The sequence below is a fragment of the Rhinolophus hipposideros genome (assembly GCF_964194185.1).
Source record: "Rhinolophus hipposideros genome assembly, chromosome: 6".
NCBI classification, from domain to species: domain Eukaryota; kingdom Metazoa; phylum Chordata; class Mammalia; order Chiroptera; family Rhinolophidae; genus Rhinolophus; species Rhinolophus hipposideros.
Window position 1 is genome coordinate 36,494,538 of NC_138052.1, and position 24,870 is coordinate 36,519,407.

Sequence of the window (24,870 nt, forward strand, 5' to 3'; positions counted from 1 at the left end):
AATTAAGTTTTCCATTTCCCAATGGGATAAAATAATAGTGACCAAGAGTAAAGGGAAAGATCTCCATGAGGTTCTCTCACCCTCAAGGACTTATTACAGGAGAGTAGAAAACAGTACACTCCCGGCAATGGAGATATGCCAACAATAATTATTTTAAATCAGAGTTTTACAAATAATGACAATCTGCCCTGCATTGATTCAAAAGTACTATAATTGACTCAATTACCTTCATTTCTGAGCACTTGCTGGTATGCCTGCCCCGAATAACCCCTGGTTCATTAGCTACCCAACTAAATTAGAAGAAGTTATGCTTTGCCTCTTGCCTCAATTTGGCAAAATCAGTTTGTTTTTGTTCCTCAAATTGTACCAAGAGCACTGGATAAGTATTTGCTAGGTATAGGGCCCAATGACCTATAGCAAGCATATGTTGCTTTTTCACACATTTATGAGGTCTAGTTCCATTTGGAGTCAAAATCAGCATTCTGATTTGAAACATCTGATTCCTAAAATTAAACCCCATTCAAGTACTGCTTTCTTGTGGAGAAATTAATGTCTGGTGACCATTCCTTCCTATTTTACAGACTTGCAGGCTCCAGAACTAGAAGTCAGTCAAGTACAGCAACTTCTGGAAACTAGATTTTGTTAATCTGTAAGTGATTTCTATTTACTTTAGAAGACATTTAGAATCCCCATATCTTAAAAGTAAAAAGGACTTTTAAAGATCATGTACTATATTTCCCACCTATGTCAAAGACCCTTTTTAACAGCTTTTCTGTCAGGAAGTCTTCTTGCCACAGCCCAGACCTTTCCTGAGATGGAAGGGTGTTCTAGTTCATGTGGTACATGAACCAAAGCTATAACAGACACTCCTTTGGGAAACCACTGTTACAACAACTCTCATTAGCAGTGAAAATCTACCCTCCATGTCCAGTGATCAAAGTGAGTACAGTGAAGGATTTATGTACCCAGTATCTGAATAAGTGTTTGCAATGGGTGTAAAATTTGTGGGTTAGAGATAGAGAAGAAAAGGCAGAAGTTCCAAAGTTATGGAAAGAAATAATTAGTTGAATCAATTTCTCTCTCTCTCTCTCTGTCTCTCTCTCTCTCTCTCTCTCAATCTCTCTCTCTCTCCCAGTCTTCTAGCTCCCATTTTTTAATGACAGAACAATCCTTAGAGACACAAAAGTCACAATGCCCTTTCCCATGCCCAGTGAGCTTTATTCTAACATTTATCATTTGCTGATCTACTGGTACCAGGCACATTACTAAGTACTTTCTCTGTGTTATTATGTGAGATTCCTAAAATCCCATAAGGCAGCATCGAGAGGACGTGAACTCAGATGTGCATGAATCTAGAGTCTGTATTCTTATCACTCTGCATGATTCTCATTAGCAGCATAAAAGCAGCACCCAGGAAAAACCAGAAAGGACGGTGAACTTGTTCTCTTCCAGTGTACCCTTCACCTGATAGACCAGGACGCAAATACATTTAACAATGGGTGCATGATGTGGGTACATGAGGTTCTATCTGGTCTTCAAAATGCTCCCATAGCATCGCCTCCATTTGATGACTACTGCAAATCTTATGAGTACTAGAGGAGATTACGACATGGAGATGGTATTGGAAAGCATGCACCAAAAGGCGTTGTGTAGAGAGGAGAGGGTTCCTGCATTGCTGAGATAACACACACATGCTCCAGTTTAGAGGTGAAGCCTTTAGCTCATGTTGCTCTCCAAATGTGCATGGTGCTGTGGCCTGTGTCTACTAACGGTAGCTTTGACGCTTCCACGTAGAATAAGTGTTTATGGCATGGGGGAGAAATATGAGGAAGTAGTGACATATGTCATGGAAGAGTGAGAAAAAAATCCAAATTTGTCACTTTAAATAAGGGTACGTGAGTTGTCACAATTGTGTTTTCACTAGCAATGACTGTATCTCCTTGTGAATAATTCTCATTTAAAAAGAAGCAATCACAAAAAGTACAGTGTGTCTACAACAGAATAGGGAGTGCTTAATGTGAATGGATAATAATAAAGAGCACTATGCTCCTAAAACTTGATGGAAGAATTATAGATTACACCAAATTTAAAAGTAGAAGAGTTCAGAAAGTTGACGATATCTTCTTTTCTCCTGCAGCCTTCTCCCTGTTCATTGCAGATAGAGTTCCATTTTGTTTCTTTAAACATGAAGCATGTTTTACTTAGCTTCCTGTTCCTTATCTTAAAATACACTGTGACTTTCCAATTGTGGGGCTGATATGTAGAGACCAAAGTTTTCTGAAAGCAGCACCAAAGCTAGGATCTAAAAGCTGATGTGCAGTATAAGAATATGATCACATAAAATACATCTAAAAGAAACCCAAAAATGTCGTGAAAAAAACCAACAGTTAACACTACTGTTGCACTTAATTGTATTAGGCTTCATTGGACCTACCTCACCATCTTTACAAATACAGCCATGAAAAAGCAGACAGCAAGTAAGAAATGAAATTCTTGGGCTATTACATAGAAATCTATAAAGACTGTTAAAATTTTTCCTAGAGCATGAGTGACTATGAAAGTAGAGCAATGTTCTGAAATGTTTCAAGTAATAATTACAAAGTGCTGTCATTAATTAAAAAAGTACAAATTTCTCATTATATCCTATATGAAACCTTCAGTATTTTCAAAATGATCAGGAGTTATACATGAATACATACAGTCCTTACATACAAATACATACAAATTTTTTTAGAGGGTGCTAAAAAATGTATACACATTTTAAGAAAGGAAAACTGTATTAAAATTGTTATACTCAACATACACCGATAACAAAAGATGAATACAAGTCACGTTTGACTTCTGCAGTTACAAGAGGTGCTCAAAGTGGTTACCATCAGCATCCAGACACTTCTGAGTACAGCAAACTACTGCTTGGGCAACGTTGACCAAAGTGTCCACTTGTGTACATTTTTTGGCACCCCCGGTATATATGCTTTCAAGTATTTCTTGAATATCAAACTATAGATTTAAAATCTGACATACAGTATAAAAATAGATCATGCAAACACATCAGAAATGCAAATATATAAAAGGCACATCTATAAAGAAGAGTATCTTACTCTCTTATTTAAGCCCTGGCTAATATCAAGCATTACTGATCAATCTGAGACTGAAGCAACTAAGAACAAGGAGCTAAGCAAGTCTCAGGGGTTTTATTTTATGTGTTTTTTTTCCCTTGATGGTACCCAACACAATAAAAGACTAGCAAAACAACCACACATGGAATAAAAAGTCCCAGTCTCCACTGTTCTCTAATCTTGACTTCATTCTTTCTTTGCACATATAGTGACATTACCAGTGCCACTTTCTTTATTAAAAGTCTGGAAACATTTGAAACTGCCCACCTGAATTTCAAATCCAAATGTTCCATTATCCTGCTTTTCCACAGTAACAAGCTTTCTGCAATAAAAAAAAAAAAAAAGTTAAAAAACAAAATTAAAAAACTATAAATTAAGGTCAAAGTATTTGGCACAAACTTATTAAAATACCTATCCCAGATAAAAAGAGCTGACATTTATGTAAATTGTAGTATTAGGACTCTGTATGTGTGTGAGTGTGTGTGTATGTGTGTGTATTATCTACCAACAGTCTGGAGAGCTGTGTTCCTAAATATCTTTGTGAGAGACCAAAAAAAATAAATGAATCTTTACCTTTGAGACCAGGAAAAGTCACCTAAAGAACTTGATCTCGTCAAAGCAAGCTGAAAAATACAACAAGTACACAGTTATCCAAAGGTCCTTAAGACACATTTGTAAAATATTCTAAATCACAAAGGACTTTGCTTTTCATCACCTTCTTTGGCCCGTCTCCTGGGAAATAGTTACATAAGGGCAGTAATTTCCATTCTTTAGCAATAATAGCAAAGGAAAGCTGGCAAAGGGAATTTCAGGCATTCTGTTTAGAAGATTAAAAGAGGCTCTGATAATATACTGTAGCAAAAGAGTTAATGTAACGTAGCAAAATTCCAAAGCTTCCCAAAAGAACTACATATCTAATCTGTATTTAAAAGAGCCTCTGGGATTAACCATAGCAATTTAGAATCACACTGAAATACAAAGAAAAATACCACCTATGGAATGGCAGATAAAATCCAAATACTTGATAGCTGTTGAAGATGCTGATGAGATGACTATGCTTATTTTAGTAGTTCAATATGTTACTATTTTTAGCAGGCTAAAACAACCGCTAAAGAACCAACTCACATGCAGAAATGCAATTCAAGTGAAACCAAAGACTCAAAACCTCAGTTCTCTTTATAATTTATTTTTGTAATACTTTTGGAAAAGTGCAGTGAGAGTTCCAGCCAAGAAAAGAAAGGAACCTCACAATGGTATAAATGGTATAAATAATATTGCCTTCACTCCTTTCAATGTTTTGGAAAAGATCATACAAACATAAGTTTCTGCTATACATTCTATCACTGTAAATTGAGGTAGAGTTAACTGAAGGTGGCATCTTGTCTTTTAGGTAATTGCTGTGCATTTTTGTGTGTTGTGCTTTGTTTATTCATCTAGCAATTAACAAATGTTAATTAACCTTTCCTCAAGTGTTGGTCCAGGGGCCCAAAACATAGGCTTATGCCCATGGTGTTTACCTGTCAACCTAATATGCTTGTCATAGATCAGTGAATACATAAAATGTCACATCAGTGCAGTCAGTCCAAACAAATAAAAACAAAATAGAGGATGAAAACCAGAAGGAGAAAAACACGTAGAAGAAATTAATACACAAAAGAAATCCTCATTAAGGCATTTATTAGGAGAAAAGCCTACAACACTGTAAAAAATTTGAATTCACAAATTCCAAATGACAGCATTCTAACAAATTTTCTGGAATGGCTCAGTGTTCAGAATTCGGCTAACGGTCAGCTCAAGTAATGGAGAGCTGAACTCTTCCCACTAAGTTGATGTAAATTAATTACATTTTCATTTCTTGTCAGTTCTGGACCTTAAATCATTTATATCAACCTGAAGATAGCAATAGGAAGGCTCAGATCCAAAAAGATTCTCTAAAATTGCTAAAAAGCATTTATTTTTAACTTATAAGGACTGATCATGAAAGACCTACAGCAATTTGTATGATTGGTTTCAGCCTGATTTAGTCCTGATAAGTACCATTAACAAGGATGAGGATCACTCAGCTGTGCAGTAGGTTGCCTGCTGGGGGAAGGGAGCAATAAACTTGACATTCCCATGCATTCTCAATCTTTCCCTTATATTGTACTCACATTTTCTTAACCTATTTTCATGTTTTGCATTGCTTGGCTTTTATGCTCATTTCAGATTATAAAGTACATAGGTAGGTCATATCTAATTATGTTGTTTGTAATCATAACTAGGATTTGTATTTAAAAATATTACTCCTGCTATCAATATTCATCAGGTTATTCATATATTCATATATGTGGAGGCACATATGTATATTTAGATGAAAGGCATACTGGATCAAATACCTCACTTCTATACATAATTATCCATATCCTTGGGGCCTTTGGGGGAATGTATTTGTTTTACTTTCTACCCCAATGTCTAACATAGGGCCTGGAATAGAGCGGAAACTTAAAAATAGCTAAACAGAAAAACAGAAGCAAACTACTAGATAACAATACCAGCAAGTAAGTGGTGGTAGGAGACCCAAAGTAAAACATGCAAATTCAGAAGGAATATGTTAAGATATTCAACTTTGTCCTTCATTAAATTAAACATTCATAGTAAAAACTCAAGGGTAATTTTTAAGATTGTAAAATAAAATTTAGGCATCTTAAACATGTAGCGAGATTAAAAATGAAAACAAACAAGAACGAAAAAAAAAAATTTCAATCCAGAAAGAGCAAGAACCATAAAAAAAAGATTAATAGAAAACAGAGTTAGTAATGCCTTAATACATAACTGCTAAATGAGTGAATGGTAGTAAGAATTAATGAATTATTACAAGTCCGAGCTTGTTCTCAGCAATTTAAAATGCACTTTTGCTAGGCAAATAAGCATAACATTGATGGGCACCTCAAGATTTCACCTGGTGCGTCCTCAACCTACCTTCTAAATCAGGCATTAATATTCAAAACATAATTTTTGTAGCTATATCAAATCTAAAATATTTTAAATTCACAAGACAAACCCAAGACCTCTATAGAGAGGGAAATTCCCCCACCTCTCTCCTACTTACCTTTCTATCTATCTAATTAATTGACTAGTTGAAAATGAAAATATTTGCCTAGCACAATGTGAGACGCATAGCAGATAATGCCGATGGACTGACTGATTTGGGTCGTCAGTGACACACACACAAATTAGACTAAGTAAAATTATGAATTAGTTTTATAATTTATAAATGAGCAGTGGCCTGTCTTAGGCACCTAACATTTAAAAAAAAAACAATTTAAATAAATTAGGCACCATCAAAGTCTCTGACACGTGCCACATCTTGACACAAAGCCTACTTGTTTTTGGTCTGGGCTGTCAAGCAGGCAATGTGGAAAGGAATGTTCTCAGGGTTCCCGCCTTGCTTGCACCAAACTAGTTGCCTCAGTGAAGAGAAGTACGTCTAAGGTCTTACCAAAGGTCTTACACTTTGGAAAAAAAGTTTTTCTTGCAGCCCTTTCCCTAAAGTGAGCAGCCCTATTCTAGGATCTAACCAGGGGAGACTCTGCTCCCCGAGCCTTTAGTGGCGGCACCAAAACTCATGAATGAGGAACTGGTGTGCAATGACTAGCATATGCTGGCAACAGCTGTCTTTTATGACACATTATCTAATATGAGAAATTTGGGTTTAGCAATTTGGCAGGCCTGCAAACTACACATTTAGTTATGACTGTTGAGTACACAAGTCTCCTTAACCCCTTGCAAGCCACTAACATAAAGATGCCTGTTGTTTATGATGCCTCTTCTTTTGTTTTTAGTCAGATGACGTTATAATCAAGTATTAATATTCAAAACATATTTTTCCTGCTATGCAGTGATTCACAGTGTCCCTCTTTAGAGGGAAACCAAGACTAAATACTTCATCTGTCAGTTTGCAAAATATCGTGATAATCTGCAGCTCAGCCATATAGCCTGCCTGGCTCAGAGGAGCTCAAAGGTCAATACTGTAGCCACTTCTGCTGTTAAGTAACAGATTGACACTTCCTGGTCCCCCCTCTGTGTATGCATTTCCTGAAAGTATTGGGGAAGAGGGAAGAGATACTTAGGCAGGGGTGAGGTTTTTTTTTCGTTTTTGTTTCCAAAGTTTCCAAAGTCCCCAAATCATGTCCTCTACTCCCCTTCCAGTCCTTTGCCTCACTCTCCCCAGTTGTTTCATGAATACAGCTTTTTTCCTTTTCCCTTTTATATCAGGATTCTTAGCAGGGCTGCATAGGTGATTGTAAGACACAATAAAATAAAGGAGCTGAACTCAATTGCTTAATTTGTCAGTGCCCTTAAGGAACGTAAAGAGGGTTGCTGCTTCCCAGGGAAGTCGCACTGTGGGCTCATGAACTTCTTTTCCAAAAAAATTGTTGGAGATTGACTCCTAGCATGCCACAATATGGATTAGAGGATATTTTTCAAATTCTTTTGTGGTGAAATTAACACAATTTTCTGTCTAAAAGTAGTCATTAAATTAGCAAAACACCTTGTAGTTAGGAGCACTTAAGAGTTTTGGTAACAGATGGGTACATGGCCAGAAATAATAGAAAGGCTCCTGAAGGGCAGATTCCATCCCAGAAATACATGCATTACAGAGTTAAACACAATATTCCATAGCTGAGATTTTAAGTAATATTACCCTTCCAGAAATTGTCTATTTAGTAATACAGTTGACCCTTGAACAACATGAGTTTGAACTGTGCAGTTTCACTTATGTGGATTTTTTAAAAATAAATACACTGCACTGTAAACGTTTTTTCTCTTCCTTAAGATTTTCTAATTATTTTCTTTCCTCTAGCTTATTTTATTGTGAGAATCCAGTACATAATACATATAACATATTACAAAACCTGTTAATTGACTGTTTATGTTATTGGTAATGCTACTGATCAACAGCAGGCTATTAGTAGTTGTTTTGGAGGAGCCAAACTTTACCCATGGATTTTCAACTGCATGGGGTGTCAGCACCCCTAACCCCTGTGTTGTTCAAGGGTCAAAGGTATTTTGATGCCCAAAATGAAATCAGGCAAATGGAGTCCGTTTGTGCTGCCCCTGATGCACATTCAGGCTTCACACCTGTCAGGTCCCTGGTCTCATTACAGCATTTGGTAAAAACTTTTCCAAGAGCAACTTGCTGCCCTCAGAAGAGTGGGCAGGCAGTAGGGTACAGCCACTAGACCTTGGACATTACAACGTTTATAAAGACGATCTTTATTTTCCCCAGTCTCCTTCCTAGAGTGTTTTCCATTGCAGCTATTTTTTTTTTTATTCTAAAACTATGTTCAGAAGCAGGAGCTGTACTCAGTGTCTGTCACCTCCTACAAATGCAGGTATTTTGATAATATGCTCACACACAAATCTATTTTTAAATAATTCTTAGTGTGAACATCCAAATGATTCTGAAGATTAATCTGAAACTACTGGCTAACCAGATACAGCTTTGCAGAAACCAAAGCCAACAATAACAAGAAGTATGAATTGTTGACGTCAGCCCTGAAAGGGTTGAAAATAACAGTGGGCAGAGAAACACCTGCTCATGTGTTTGCCTTACACAGATCTTGTTGCCTGCAGTGCATTCAGTGCCAAATGACTGATTATTCTCTAAAAACCTGTCAAAAGAAATGAACATCCATTTGGAAAATTGTGAAATGTTGGGATAGACTTTCCCTCAAGTTTCGTTGATGATAATTGTATAGAATCAGAAGTATCACAAAAAAAGAGGTTTCATTTTGCCTTTTTTTCTTAAAGTAATTCTCATAATAGTAAGAAAAACCTGTCTGAATAGGAGGAGTCTACCGTAGGGAAGAATATGAGAAAAGGGGGGAAGAGAAGACCTAGAAAAGATGAGAACATTCAAATAATTAATTGCTGTGGGAATGTGTGTGTATATATGTGTTTATATATATGTATATATATATACATATATATATATATACATATACACATATATATATATTATGCACAGGTATAACACACACACACGTGTGTATGCATTTCATATGCCTAAAGCCCTCTCATTACCTTCTTCCAAAAACCTCCTAATGATTGCCTTTTTTCAGTTCATGCTATTTTCACTTGGGCTTAAAAACCAGGTGTCACTCCTGTGTCTTCATTGCCTTTCATATTGACGTCTTTTGGTCTCCTCTCCATTCTCTCTTTTTCCTCTTTCTCCAAGTACTGCAAAAGTTGCTCCCTCACCATAGTCTCTACCCACTTGCAGACACACCACATTTCTAGAATAAGTTTCCTAAAACCTGCTACTGCTCAAACATGCTCAGTCACTCCCTGTGCTGGACAAATTACTGCTTCCTTAGGGGAAATGTCCAAATGTTTCATAAAGCAGCCTGGCTCTGAGGCCTCCCCTCACTTCTCACACAGACACTGGTTCTTCTGATGCAATAATGTGCTATTACCTAAACCTTCCCGAACGGTCCCAAGATCTGTGCTTCAGCATTTATTAATTCCCTTGTTCTAGAATACCTTTCAATATCTGGAATCTCTCTCCAAGGTTGCATCCAAAGACATGTACTTGGATTCAAGCATTTATGTTTTTTACTTTGTATAACATCTATTCATTCTGCCTACTTAATTGTAAACCCAGTTAGGGCAGGAAGTGTGTTCTCATCTTTGTACCTCCTGCACTGCTCTACACCTGCACTGCTCTGAATAAAGATTTTGGTGCTTTCCAGAGTTGCTTTATTTTCATATTGGTAGTAAATTGATAGACAAATTCATCACTACATTAAACTTAACATCATAAAAGCAGTTTGGGATTGAAAAAGATTGATGATACAAACCATGGCAAATTATGGCCTTATCTTCATTATGAAAAATACCAAGGAATTAGCTATGCACATCACTGAGAAAATACCACAACTCTCCCACTATGCTCTAAGTGTCTAATCCTGAAATTAGAAGGCTTAAGTGGAGCACGAGGTATATGCAAGGTTTAAGAGCAAAAATTCATGCTTCAACGCAATTGTAAATATTTTCTGTACAAGTTCTGTATCTACATTCACATATGTATTAAGGCGTTATAGGAAGTTATATATAACTGAAGAGGTGTTACAGTTTTTTTGTTTGTTGTTTGGGGTTGTTTTTTGTTTTTTACAAATTGGAAGTCAAAGAATAAAACAATTCACAATAAACTCAGGTGGGCCTGGGTTTTTCCAAATGAGTTTTCCTCACTAGAGAAATACATTGCAGTAAAAATAATAGCATAATTATTGAGCATATACTACATATCAATCTCTGTGTTAAGCACTGCACAGTTTTCCTCACTTAAGCAGCAAAAGAGCCCCACAGGGTGTTTCTATTACTTTCACTTTAGAAAAAAGAAACCTGAATCTTAGAGAGACCTGCTCAAGATCCCACAGCTATCAAGTGGCCGTGTGGTGTTCAATCAGCACTCACTTATCCAATAAAAGTCTTCTCAATAGCATGAGGTATGGGCCCATGCCCCAAAGCTGAAAATAATTTAGCCCACAAAATTTGTCCTAAAAAAAAAAAAAAAACGTACTCTCAATTGATTATGAACTGAAATGACTATCAAACAGAGAGCGAGGCTGGGAAGGAAAGAATCAATGGGAGACATACTGGGTATGGGGGGGCGGGTAAAAATCAATAATTCTCAAACTGATTGTGTCTAATCACCATCTTCAAGTCTGATGTGCTTAATGATTTTCGTTTTACCTGAACACCTCTCCAAACAAGCAAAACAAGCTTTGTTTAAATTTTGCCTTGACAAATAAGTTTTAGCATGGTCTTAAATCTTTGAACTAGTACACGAGGTCTCTGGGCCCCTCACCTTCTCTCTCACCCATACTCTTCGTAATTAATTCCAAAGCCTCTAAAATAGGATTTGTAGTATGAAGGCAGACAAACGTATCACTCTGCTCTCAAGAGAACATAAACACTCTAAAAGGTACATAATAGCAATCATACCTGCTTTCGTCCCCGAGGCAAAGTAGCCACCGTGTCTGCCAGCATTTGAATCCTTCTATTATCATCCATCGAAAAGCTGCCTGGGAGCATGGAATAAGAGCTGTACGATGGACCAGAGCAGTAGTCCACCAAATTGCCATTGCTGCTCTGTTGCATGAGCCTTTGTAAAGACATGGTGAATAAAGATTACTCCAGCTGCCACATGGCTGAATGGCCTTGCAGGATGGGGGAAGCTAAAAGTATAGCCCTTTGACAAGTAATCAGAAGTAGAAAAGCAGAAAGAGCCCATGTGACTTCTGTGGTTTGAGGTATGTGTTACACAAACGCTATCTTTCAGTTCACTCCCATTTCTCAGTGCTGTTTTTCTTTGAGCCTCTGGGTGAACCTAAAGCTAGTTTTTACCATTAAAAAATAATCGACTTTTTTTTTTTTATTCTCATAAGAGCCAGAACTCTTATGCATTCATGTTCTATGGCAAGTTGTGTTCAAAACACCATCTGCCTTTTTTTTTTGAAAGGAAGAAAGAAAAACTTCCCCAAGTTCTGCCATTTGTTTCCCATCCATTTTCCTACTTAATATGAGCAGTGCTATGTAAAAGCCAGCGGGTGCGAACATTCAGTTCTCATGACTACAAGCAAAAATTACAGGGTCCGGTCACAATGTTCTCTCACAAAGTCCTTGTAATGTACTTTCCCCGAAGTACTCTGAAGCTCATTAATGTTCATCAAAAAGACATTATATCTGCCATTTGGGCTGTAATCATTCAGCATTCTCCTGGTTGCCCTTCTAAGACTTCATCATGGCTAAAATTATCCATCATCTTTACCAGGAACAAGGGGAGGGGAAGACCTACCCATTTAGAACATGAAGTTGGCCATATTTTAGAGTGGACTTTGCTGCGGCATCAGCAAGTGGTCCCAGGGGAGAAATGAAGAGGGCAAGAAGGTAACCAGTTAACCACGGTGGCACAAGAATGTTGCCAGTGGTTTCTGCATGTGAATATGGGCCAAGATCACCGTCATGAAGTACTCAAGATCACAGATGCTTTTTTGGGCAGGTTTGGAGGACATGCTGTTTTCAGAGAACTGGTTTCAGAGGAGGAGCAGGGGACACAAGTAGAAGGAAGAATCAAAACAGATATCAAAAATAATAATCAAAACAAAAATTAAAAAATCAAAAAGAGTTTTACGTGGTATAGAAAGTCAACTGTGATTTTCAAAATCATTTTGAAGGTGACTAGTGGAATTGAAAAGCATTAGAAAGTCTTTGAACTAAAATGGAAGTCAAGGTGAATTCAGCTCAAGCGGAACCTTGCCAAATGTAAAAGTAATAAAATCTTCTGAGTTAACAGTGCTTCCAGAGATGGAGCTACCTCAGGAATTTTTAAAACCCTATCACAGCATGACTCATTACTATTGGCATTGGATTATGACTTTAACAAAATGATATCTCCAAAAACATATAAAGATCCAAATCAGGGATTATAAATACATATGTCTTCAGGGACCAGGTGAGTAAAATAATATAACATAAATGTGTAAAACAAAAGGGAGTGGTAGAGACTTTGGCAACTAAAGAATATGTCAATTATAAAGACATTTGTGTAATACATGTTTATATGTGTGTAGAAAGAGCAAGAGAGAGACACTAATTTTAAAAACATCTCCAGGCTATGAGGTACATGACTTAAATCAACAGTATTAAGGACAGCAGTCTATTTATCCCCTAGGAATTTAATAAAGTTGTATAACATTTTAATATTTCAAAATGCCAAATAGAAATTATAGACTTGCCTGATGTTAAGCCACATAAACCAACTGACAAACAAGTTTTAGAGAAGATTGCTAAAATTGTATGGATTTAGTGCGTCATACTGATCTTAAGCTAATATAAATTATAGAAGTCTATTTTTTAAATAAGAAATTGGAAAACAAATTATTTTTACTTAATTTACAAAATGTGTTTAACAAGTAGAATCTTTCACATCATGAGATACATGACTGTAAAATCAGATATTCAGCCAGTACATACATACCAGCATAATCGCACTTGTTATATATTTATAATCTGGTCTATTTTGATTGGTCAGTTTCCTGTTCTGGTTGTCAGGACCTGTGTCATACCAGTTATTAAATTTTTTGAATAACACCCCCAATCAAAATTATCCTTTGTGATGAAATGTAGGGTAACACTAATCCTTTCATACAAATGTGACTTCAAGCCTCAAACACTTGACTCACAAAGGTGTTCTACTATTTGCAAGTTCTTTTTTCTGTAGAATTTACCTCAGGACAATTATAATAGCCTGAACTCTCTTTCCCTTCATCCTTTCCCTTATTTTATAAAGGTGATTCTGAAAATAAATCAGATCAACCTATGTACATACTCAAAAGATTTCAGGAGTACCTCATTGTCCATAAAATAAAATTAAAAAAAAAAAAAGAATTCCAAGTTCTTATTTAACTTTAGTCTGTGAAATTTCATATCACCTTTTTCAGATCTTTCTTTTTAGACTTAACATACTATGCTTAGATTATAATTAATTGTACACAGTCTGTTTCTACAATGTCTAATTTCCTCTAATTACCTTGAGACCAAGGGCCATCTCTTATCTTTAAATTATACACTCATTTCCTACATATAGAAAGTATCCAATAAATGTTTGTTAATAAAAGAAAGAGGGTGGAGCAGTAGATATTTAACAAAATGAATTGAACAATATTGTTTTAAAGTGTCAAAGAAGAAAAATTAAATTGTAGAAAATTTTTGTACCATGGACCCATACTCCAAAGTGCTATAATCATCTGTAGAGAGTGATGGGAGTGATGAAGACAGAATCTCTTTTAAAATCTGTCTACTGTGTATTTCAAAACTCATTATTGTGTAGCTCATTATTGTGGGGGACGGGATATTCTTCTGATCTGGGGCATTTTGTTCATAAATAAGCAAATACTCTTCTAATTAATTAATCTTTAGTACAAATTAGATGAACTCTGAAGAGTTGAAACATGGGGAATATTTGATGGAAGCAGGTGAGAGAGGTACGCATAGAGTGTGAAACATAGAAAGGTAGGAGAGTCTAGAAGACAACTTTGGCCAACTTTATAATCATCCACAAGACTCTTAGACAGCTGTAAGAAGGTAGATCGCAGGGGTTCTAGTGCCAAACTACTTGGATTCAAATACTGGTTCTGCTGCTTCAATGGCACAACCCTATGAAAGTCACTTAACCTCTCTGCTGTGGAGTGAATGGTTCCCCTCAAAAGTCATATGTCAAAGCCCTAAGCCCCAATGTGACTGTATTTGGAAATAAGGTCTATAAGGAGGTAATTAAGGTTAAATGAAGTCACAGGGTGGAGCCATGATCCAATAGGATTAGTGTCCTTATAAGAGACACTAGAGAGCTAGTGTGCTGGATCATGCTCTCACTCTCTGTCTCTCTGCCATCTGAGGACATAGCAAGAAAGGGCTGTCTGAAAACAAGCAAGAGGGTTCTCACCACGAACCCAATCGGCTAGCATCTTGATCTTGGACTTCCAGCCTCCAGAACTATAAGAAAATAAATGTATATTGTTTAAGTCATCCTGTCTATAGCATTTGTCATTATGGCATTATGGTATTCGTCCGAGTTGACTAATATACTCTCTAAATTTCAGCTTTCACATATCTAAAACAAAAACATATAAGGAGGAATAAATAAAATAGTCCACGCATAGCACTTGGTATAAGTAAACTATTGCTATGGAGTTTTGTTTTAAGTAATAAGAATTCAAAAGGAAAAACTTTAAAGAAAATGACTTTAATTCTATATGAACTGCCCTATCCATTACCATATGTTCATACATGCGACAAGGATGTTCTCACCCACCACAGAGTAGTCTAAAGGTAGAATACATGTGAAAATCTTTGCTGTAATGTACCAAGGCATGCCTGCAAAGCATTGTCAGAGCCAATGTCTGAAGTTTCTGGACTACCATTAGCCCAACCCATCTATTCATTAAAGTAAACACAGGGTAAGTGGTTGCTCAATAAATAAGGAACCATCTGCATCCTTCTGATTTTAAGATAGTTGTTGAGTATTTTGTTTGTTTTATTTTGGCTATTTGCCTTTATTTGCACAAGAACACTTTATTTGGCTTCCTGGAATATTACAGGGTTTTGTTTTGTTTTGTTTTGTTTTATTTTGGCTTTTGCCTTTATTGGCACAGGAAGTCTTTATTTGGTTCCGTAGACTGATGGAGAATATGGGTTAAAGTCACAGAGATAATATTTGAATATTTTATGCTTGAATTCATATAAGGTAAATATAATTTGGTAAGGTTATTCTCACATATGAAAGCCCGTTAACTGTGACAACTGCTGTGTCCTATTCTCACCTTATTCGGGCTGGTGAATGGGTGTCTACATCTTCCTCAAACACTCAGTGTGGGTTATTAGGATTCTGAGAGCATTCCCCAAAAAGAAGTAGTCTTCTTCAGAAAGGGGTAAAGTAAAATGCTACAATCAGGACTGGATCTGAAAAAGTATCAGCTCAGGAAAGGGAAATAAAAGAAACAGAGATCATGAAGTCCCTGTATTAGAAATCCTAATGTGAATACAAACCAAATATTAGCTCACAGTTGTGCCATACATATTTACAACAGCACATACACACAAAACTTTAAACCTAATAAAATAATAGTTAACAATAAATCATATCCATTATGTTTTTAATACAAGGAAACAATTTTCTGAACTGCTGAAGTTTAATTCAATCAAACCAAGAAGGTATGAATGGATTACAATATCACCCAAGAAATTAACCCACTAAATTCACCTGGGGCCTTAAGTAGATTATCTAGATCAGTTTTTCATGAATCCGCTTAGTAAACTATTTTCAAGCCTTCGTTTAAATGCTAAAGTAAATATTTTGATATTAATTTTGTGTATTTATCACATAGAAACATTATTAACTGCATTTTTTAAAAATGTGCTTACTTTTTTATCTACTTTGGGTTCAGGGAGAGTACTCTAAACATGATAGGCATAGGAAAGAGATGGATCTCTAAGAGGGCTGTTGAAGGTTTAAAGTAATAGGTGGGGCCCTTGGAGATGATATGGATGTGAGTAGGTTGTTAAAATGGCTTTTGTCTGTGGACTTGTCAATGTATTTATATTATGCAAAATGCTCTGCAGGTGCACAGGGGTTGTTTGAGACTTTAGGAGACAGTCTCTGCACTAATTTTAAAACTGCACTCCTCAGAATGCAAGGAGATCCTCTGAGTTACCTAGGGAAGAGAAGGAGAAAGAAGGCATGGGAGAAGGATTCTGAGAGCCCAAGCCATGGATTCAGCCACTAGCTCTGCTTTTAATTGTTTTATTGTTTTATATTATATTGTGTTCCTCCTCATACCACATGGTTTCCTTGGACTACAAAGTAAAGATGAATCAGAACAACAGGCTTATAAAAGACAAAAAAGAATCAACAAACCCTGTGAAAGAAAAGCAGCCTACTAAGTCTCTCTGTGGGAAAGCATCACTAATGAGTTCCCTAATCTCCACAGACATGGCTCTCTTTTGGAGGGATAACACCTTAATAGTAAAAATTCTCTTTAAGCATAAACACAAAGTTACTAGTACAATCAGTAGTCAAAGGATCCCTAATTCTGGATTTGTCTAAAACTCTTTTAAAGCAATTTTTCTTCATGAATTTATTAAGACAAAAGTGGAAAAAGTGTAACTGAAGTAAATTTTCACCCTAAGATAATTATTTTACGTTATGGAGATGACTTTCAAAAAAAGATTGAGGCTCTTAGAGAAATATTATTGATTGGCCACTTATTAGCAGAGTATTTTATTTACTTTGCTTGAGGACTATTATCTTACAAAAAAAGAAAGTAGCTATTTTTTTTTAAGTTACTTGATTAGTAAAGTATTTAGGAATATGTCCAACCAAGTATAAACATGAAGATCAAGAAATATATTTTTAGACATGGACAATAGTTTAGTGGTTACCAGAGGGTAAGGGGGTTGGGGGATAGGAGATGAGGGTAAGGGGGATCAAATATATGGTGATGGAAGGAGAACTGACTCTGGGTGGTGAACACACAATGGGATTTATAGATGATGTAATACAGAATTGTACTCCTGAAATTACGTAATTTCATTAATAATTGATACCCCAATAAATTTTTAAAAAGAAAGAAATATATTTTTTTCCATAACAACCATAAAATAAATAAATAATATCAGCCAAGCCTACTAATATAAATTTAATAAAGTGAGTTGTTTCCACTTGAATATAGGGGAACTTATTGAAATGAGTTCATTCAAATCCATTTAAGTCAAAGAGCAGGATCTTAAACATTTGGACAATAAAATAAAATAGTTATCAATAAGTTACTTGTGTGTGAGAGAGAGACAGAGACAGAGACAGATGAAGTAGAAATCATGAAGAGACCAAAAATTATAAAAAAAAATGGAGAAAGTAGTCAAAGGTCATGAGATATCCAGGTGTTTTTATCAGTTTTATATCAAATTTTCAAGATAGGGATGTCTTATACTAATTATCCCACCGCATAAAACACAGTAAAGCTAACTAATCTGATCCTAAACTAAATATAGAGGGAAGGAAGGAAGGAAGGAAGAAAGGAAGGAAGGAAGGAAGGAAGAAAGGAAGGAAAAAAGGAAAGAAGGAAAGAAGGAAAAAAGAAAGGAAGGAAGCAGAAGGAGGGAGGAAATTAAGACAATCTCATTTATTACTTCTGACACAAATGTCTTACTTTAAATAACAAACTGTGTCCATTATTGTATGAAAAATAATGTCTCTCAACCAAGTAGGGTGTATCCCAGGAATACAAAGGTAGTTCAACATTAGAATATAAAATATTAACACAAAGCACTAAATTTCTGAATGAAATAAAAAATTCAGTGCAATAAATGCTAAAGCTATCAAGATTCATCTTTGCTTTGAAAAATCCGAAATTAGCTAGAAATAGACGGAAAACTTTCTTAACATAATGAAGCGTATCTGCCAGAAACACCCACTAAGTATCATCCTTAAAGTTGACACGTGTTTCCATTATAGGAGAAGGAAGGCAGTGATGACAATAACCCTCACCATTTGTTACTGTTTTATTCCACGTCACAAATAGGAAGTATAGAATTTGTTAAGAAAGAGAAAAACATGTAAGGTTTGTTGGTGATATGGTTGCATAACTAGAATATCCAAGACAATCCACTAAATAACAGATTTCATAAAACAGTTTTCCTAAGTATAGGATTCAATGGACACATATAAAAATAAATAAATTTCTCAAATAGCAGCAACGGATGACAAGGACTGGTGATAATGGGGAAAATAAAACTATCAAAATAACCCAAAAGTCATAAAAAAGGAATGAACCTAGCTAGCATTTTTAAGATATTATGAACATTATAAACTCCAGACTAAGGAAAAGAAATACCATGTTCCCACGAGAAGAGTCCTTCTTGTAAAAGATGTCTATTATCCCCAAATTTTCTAAATTATTAATGTACTACGAATCAAAACACCCACAGATTTTATTTATTTGTTTGTCTGTTTGTTGATAAAATTTGAAATACATTCTTACACTCGTCTGAAAAATAAAGGGCACAAGACTAGCCAAGAATAATTTGAAAATAAAAGTGGTAGAGGATGGAGGTGAGGAAGGACATTGAGAAAATTACCTTATTTGGGTGTCAAAAAATATTATGAGAGTTGGAACTGTATTGTCAAATAGAATAGGTCAAGAAAAAGAATATTGTCAAATGAATAGAGAATCCCAAAACATATCCATGTCCAATCCATGGTAACCTGTTTGGAAAAAAAATTAAGTCATAGGCTCTTACTATAATATAATAATAGATTCCAGATGTTAAATGTCAAAATAATTATATATATATATATATATATATATATATATATATATATATATATATATATATATATATATATCAGAAAATACAGAATATTTTAGTATGATTAGGTTGGGAAGGACTTTCCTAACAATACATAAAAATCCAGAGAGCATTAACAACATAATTATTAAAAACTTCTGTTCAATGAAAGCAATATATATATAGGTTAAAGCTAAGTGACATATAGGAAGAAATTATTTGCAACACACATTTGATTAAAGACAATAATATACAGAGTTCTTAAAATTACGCTTTCCATAAAAGTATTTTTAAATGAGCAAAGGCTATGAGAAGATAATTTATAGAAGAAATATTAATCAATACGTTTATTTAAGGATGCTCCAACTTATCAGTAAGCAGGAAAGTAAAACTTGAACCAACAGTTAGATACTAATTTTTGTCCACCAAATGAACAAAAAATAAAAATTGGTGATATGCAGTATTGGTGAAGTTACAAGTAAATGGGCTCTTAGAAGTTTGTAGGAATATAAATCAATAAAGCTTCATTAGTGGATAATTTGACAATGTTGAAATTTAAAACATGCATACCTGGAATTCTACTTTTAAGAATTTACCTCAACTATATCGTGATGGAAGGAGAACTGATTCTGGGTGGTGAACACACAATGGTATTTATAGATGATGTAATACAGAATTGTACACCTGATATCTATGTAATTTTACTAACAAATGTCACCCCAATAAATTAAAAAAAAAGAATTTACCCTGCAGAAGCACTCTTATATGTGCAGAAAACAGTACAAAAATGCTTCTTGTGGCATTTTTTTACGTGTGAAAAATAGGAGTTTTAAATGTATATCAATTGAGAAGTGGCTAAATAATTTATGATAATTTAAGTCAGTTTAATACTCTGTACCCTTTAGAAGGTATAAAATAAACAGTTAGATGCACGAAGATCTTTAAGACAACATAAGGAAAAGATAGAACAAAATGCATAATATGATCCCATTTATGCTTTCTTTTGAAAGAAAGGTCACATATGTATATATACACTAACATGTATAGACATAAAAAAAGAGGACACAGATATATGTCAACCTGATAATAGTGATTGCCTTTGCAGGAGTTGTGGAAAAAAGAGGGAGGGGTGTGAAAGAAGATATTCAAAAATTATTTCATATATGGTTTGAATCTTTTATAATAGTATGCATTCATATATTATTTTATTAACTTTAAAAATACTAGTAATTCACAGAGAATTATTAAAAGCCAATCACATTTTGCTGATAAAAATATCTTATGACTTTATAAGTAGTCATATTTCTGTTCATGCTTACTAATGAAAATTTTCAGTCTATCCACTGGACATTTGGTGTTTGTTTATGGCATAAGATTTTTACTTTTTAATGGGATTTTTTTCATCTTTTTAGGTAATTCTTTCATATTTCTTCATTATTTTCTTTCAACCAAGTAAAATTCCTCCTCAAAAAGGACTGCTGAAAGTCTCCACAAAATAGTATAGGAAAGGAGAGTAACACAATCATAGGCTACTAATTTTTATGGAGGTAAAGGGCATTGGTTTGTCCTATTGAATTCCACTGTTTTTCAAAGCAGTTCTCAACTGCCTAATTCAGTTCTCCTTAGTCATTTATTACCCCTCCCTTCCCCCACCACATACCGAGTTCCATTTCAAAATTCAAGTCTCTTATCAAAATTTAAGATAAACAAGTGACGGCACTCTTTCCATTTCCCTTAGCTAATACCCTGTGTCACCCTCAGTGATCAGCTCTTACTTAACTTGCACAATGGGTCTGGGTAATGCCACCCCATAGAATTAGGAAGGGCTTTAAGGCTTTAGAAGGTAACTTCTTAGAAAGTGAGAAACCTGTTTGGGACTGGAATTTTGTGTAAATAGCTGGACCAACAAAACACCCACATGAGATCTAGGTGATTTCCCCCTGGCCTTTGAATCAAATCCAAACTCCTTGGCCTGTTGTTTGACGTCCTGAATGTTCTAGTAGAACCAATGACCTCAAAGTATACCACATCCTGGTCATGCTAGCCTTCCTTCTAAACCTCCAACAGAAAGCAGTTCCTCCTCAGGGCTTTTGTACTCACTTTTCCCTAAGCCGGAAACACTGCTCTCCCATCTTGTTCTCTCTCTCTCTCTCTCTCTCTCTCTCTCTCTCTCTCTCTCTCTCTCTCTCTCTCTCTCTCTCTCTCCATCTCTATCTCTCTTCAAATCTCTTCTCAAATATTACCTACTAGTTAGGTCCCAACTCTTCTTAAATAAACAGATAAAAGTGTTAAACAAGCCACATCCACATGGAACAGCTCAGGAGAGATCTTTTACCTTGGAGTTCCTGGATAGGTGCCCCTCCAATCTGCTCATCACCCAGAGCTGCCTGGATTGTTCCTACAACTTGTATGGGACTTGCCTTTGACAAAGTAAGAGGATCAGCAGAGGAAGATCAGTGGAAAGCAACTAGTGGAATGCTCCTCACCTTCTCCATTTTGTTCTCAGAGTCTAGAAAAGTGTGTGTGTGTGTGTGTGTGTACACAAACAGGTGCACTAGAAAAAACTACAGAGGAGCAATAACTTATTAGAATATTAGAATCCTCTATTTTATTTCTATCCCTACTTAAAATTTTTAAAATGGCACAAAATCTCAGTTTCTTTGAATTCAAATATAATTAATACAGGTAAAAATAGTACATTGGTAATTTCTATGTATCCATAACTTAGCACAGAACCTGACTGACATTGAGCATCAATAAATAGTTCTTAACTTCACTGAATTAAAATTAAAAAGTCAAATAAAGATACAATACAAGTAGTGAGGGTCTTCAGTAATGAATGGAATAAATTATATATAGAACTATCCATACATAACATAAATGTCCTTGAAGTCAGAAGAAGATCTTAGCTGAATTTACATTATTTTAGCCAGAAGGAACTTCAGGGTCCTCTCTTCTAACTTCCTTAATTTTTAGGTGAAAGAACTATGGTCTAGAAATTGTAACAGTTTTGCCATAGACACAGAGTAATTTAATGGCGGAGCTATGACTAGATTACTTGTTCTCCTTCAATTAAATTCTATAAGCATTTACTGAGTATATAATCATAGTAACAGCTAGTCAATGTGCTAAAAGTATTTAATCTCGTAAAACCATGAGAATACTATTCTATTTATCATTGTTTTCCAGATGAGGGTAGTGAGGCTAATATATTTGCTTAACATTACGCCGCTAATTCCTAGGACAGCCAAGATTAGAATCCCCATCATCCATCTCCAAGGATGACAAGTTTAACCACTGTGCAATATTTCCATAATTGTGCTAATACTGTGGACAACCCCTGCCCTCATGGAGATCAGAATCCAGTAGGAAAGATAGAGAGAGAGAGAAAACAAAAAGTCTCAATATGATAGCAATTAAAACAAATATTCTAACAAATACTCTGGATTTACCAAAGAGGGACAAAGTATTTTCTCTACTGTAGTTCAGCTCATACCAATAAGAAGTTTAAAATCCAGAAAAAAAGTGATAATGATCTGCATAAATTTAACCATAATAAAAAGAATAGTGCCAATTATTGCTTTCTATATGTTAAGGCTTTTGTGTCTCCCCAAAAATATGTTGAAGTCCTAACCCCTGGTACCTGTGAGCTTAACCTTACTTGGAAATAGGGTCTTTGCAGATGTAATCAAGTTAAGATGAGGTCTTAGAGTGGGCCTAATCTAAAATTATGACTGGTGTCTTTATAAGAAGAACAAAGTGCCATGTCGAAGACAGACATACAGGAAGAACACAATATGAGGACAGAGGCAGATTTGGGATTGTAAACTTTACTAACGCAAACCAAGAAACATCAAAGATCAGTGGCCACCACCAAGAAAGGAAGGATTCTACCTAAAGTCTCAGATGGAGTGTGGACCTGCTGACAACCTTGATTTCAGACTTCTAGAACTGTGAGGGAAAAAATGCTGTTGTTTTAAGCCACTAAATTTGTGGTAATTTGTCACATCAACCCTAGAAAACCCATACAATATACATTCTTCTTTACATTTAGAGATATTATGACAATAATAAAAGTGTAATGTGCGGTCAATCTCAAGAGCATGTGATTATTCAGCACCTCTTTGGTCTGGATATTGACGCAAAACATAGTGGAAGTTCTTTGAAATAACAAGTATTGAAATTTTATATACAAATACCGTGTTTTCCCGAAAATAAGACCTAGCCAGACAATCAGCTCTAATGCATCTTTTGGAGCAAAAATTAATATAAGACACGGTCTTATAGTAAAATAAGACTGGGTATAGTATAGTATAGTATAGTATAGTATAGTATAGTATAGTATAGTATAGTATAATATAATATAAAACTGGGTCTTGTATTCATTTTTGCTCCAAAAGATGCATTAGAACTGATTGTCCGGATAGGTCTTATTTTGGGGGAAACACGGTATATGACAACGAATATTGCTAAATTTAGAATCAGTGATACTTCCTCTTTAGCAAGCACTGTGAACATTCTATTTTACTAATAAGCTGAGGGGAGGGGCAAAAAGTTGTGAAATGAATTATTTAATCTAAGATAGTTGGACAGCTGGCCTCGTTCCCAAACCAGAAGCCTGGAGAAATTGCCATGAAGTCCAGACACTGTTTCCAGAGGCTGCCAGCTGGAAGTGCTTCCTCCTCACCAATGGAAAAATACCGAAGCTACTGCCTCCCTGGACACCTGACCATGTGGTCCTGACATTGTGAGCCAGAGGATGGCCCATTTCTCTTGTCAGATAAAAATTCTACTTAGGGGTACTTATTTCCAGTGAACAAATCCATCATTTACCATATGTTTGCCCATTTATATTTCTGATTGGAAAAAGCAGACTGTTGAGATAAGACCAAAGAAAAAAAGAGAAGATTGAGTAAAAGCAGCAACGATGTAGACTCCAGAAGTTCTTGTTTCCTTCCCTTGCTCTACCACCTCTAGCCTGAAGGTTTTGGCAAGGTCAGTGCCAGTTTGGGGTACATTTCCCAATATACCCAGTGCAGGGAGAAATGCCACATCATTGTGAATATCAAAATAAATGACATCAAAAATGAAAAAGATCTTTGATAATGTAAAGTCTTATAAAAAGTTAAGGGTTTTTAAAGTCCCCTATAGGATGCTAGAATTTGACACACAACCTATACTCTTCTGGTACCATGTTTCTAAAGACCATTATAATCCAATTCCATTACACACATCAAAACACTGGTGACATCGTGTTCTAAATCCAGAAAACGCTATAATTCCCACTACAGAATAAATTTCAGACTCCTTCCCATGGTTTGCAGCACCTCCCTTGGCCTGTGCCCAGCATTTTATAGCTGCATATCCCTGTGTGCGCTCTTACATGATTCCTGCTTGTGAAAGGAGTAAGGCCAACTGGTTCAGCTTGGGCAAGTCAGTTAACTATCTGTGCTTCATTTTCTTCAGCTACAAAATGGGACAAATTATATTACATATAATATCAACTATATTACATATCAATTATACTACATATAATATATATTGTAAAACATAACAGTACTTAGCACATAGTGATTGCTCAATAAATATTTCCTGCAATCATTCTTATGATCGCTCAGAGTTTGCCCTCAAGCTACCTTGGACTGCTGTGTTCCCTGAATACACATGGTTCTTTCCAACCTCTTCCCTTTGTCCACAACACATTGTTCACCTGTATTTACCGACCCCGTCTCTATCTATAGGAATCCTACCTATTCTCCCGGGCCCTACTTAAGTGTCACGTCCGTCATGAAGCCTTGCCTGATACCTCTAAGCGGATATGAGCATCACCCCCAGAGTATCCAAAGTACATCGTGGGGATCTC

At 35.6% G+C, this 24,870-nt stretch overlaps 1 protein-coding gene across 7 annotated transcripts in view; it reads right to left on the reverse strand.

Annotated features, from left to right (window-relative positions):
* CYTIP (cytohesin 1 interacting protein) overlaps positions 1 to 24,870 on the reverse strand; it is a 68,622-nt gene that overhangs the window by 16,501 nt on the left and 27,251 nt on the right. For 3 of the 7 annotated variants that reach the window (XM_081051565.1, XM_081051566.1, XM_081051567.1), the window contains exons 3-5: positions 11,109 to 11,268; positions 3,693 to 3,742; positions 3,387 to 3,441 (exon numbers count right to left, since the gene is read on the reverse strand). In XM_081051565.1, the coding sequence (XP_080907691.1) occupies positions 3,387 to 3,441; positions 3,693 to 3,742; positions 11,109 to 11,264 (261 nt within the window). In that variant the 5' untranslated portion in view covers positions 11,265 to 11,268. Of the gene's footprint in view, positions 1 to 3,386; positions 3,442 to 3,692; positions 3,743 to 11,108; positions 11,356 to 24,870 lie in introns of those variants that run through there. The other 4 variants (XM_081051568.1, XM_081051570.1, XM_081051569.1 and 1 more) reach the window with 2 other exon arrangements.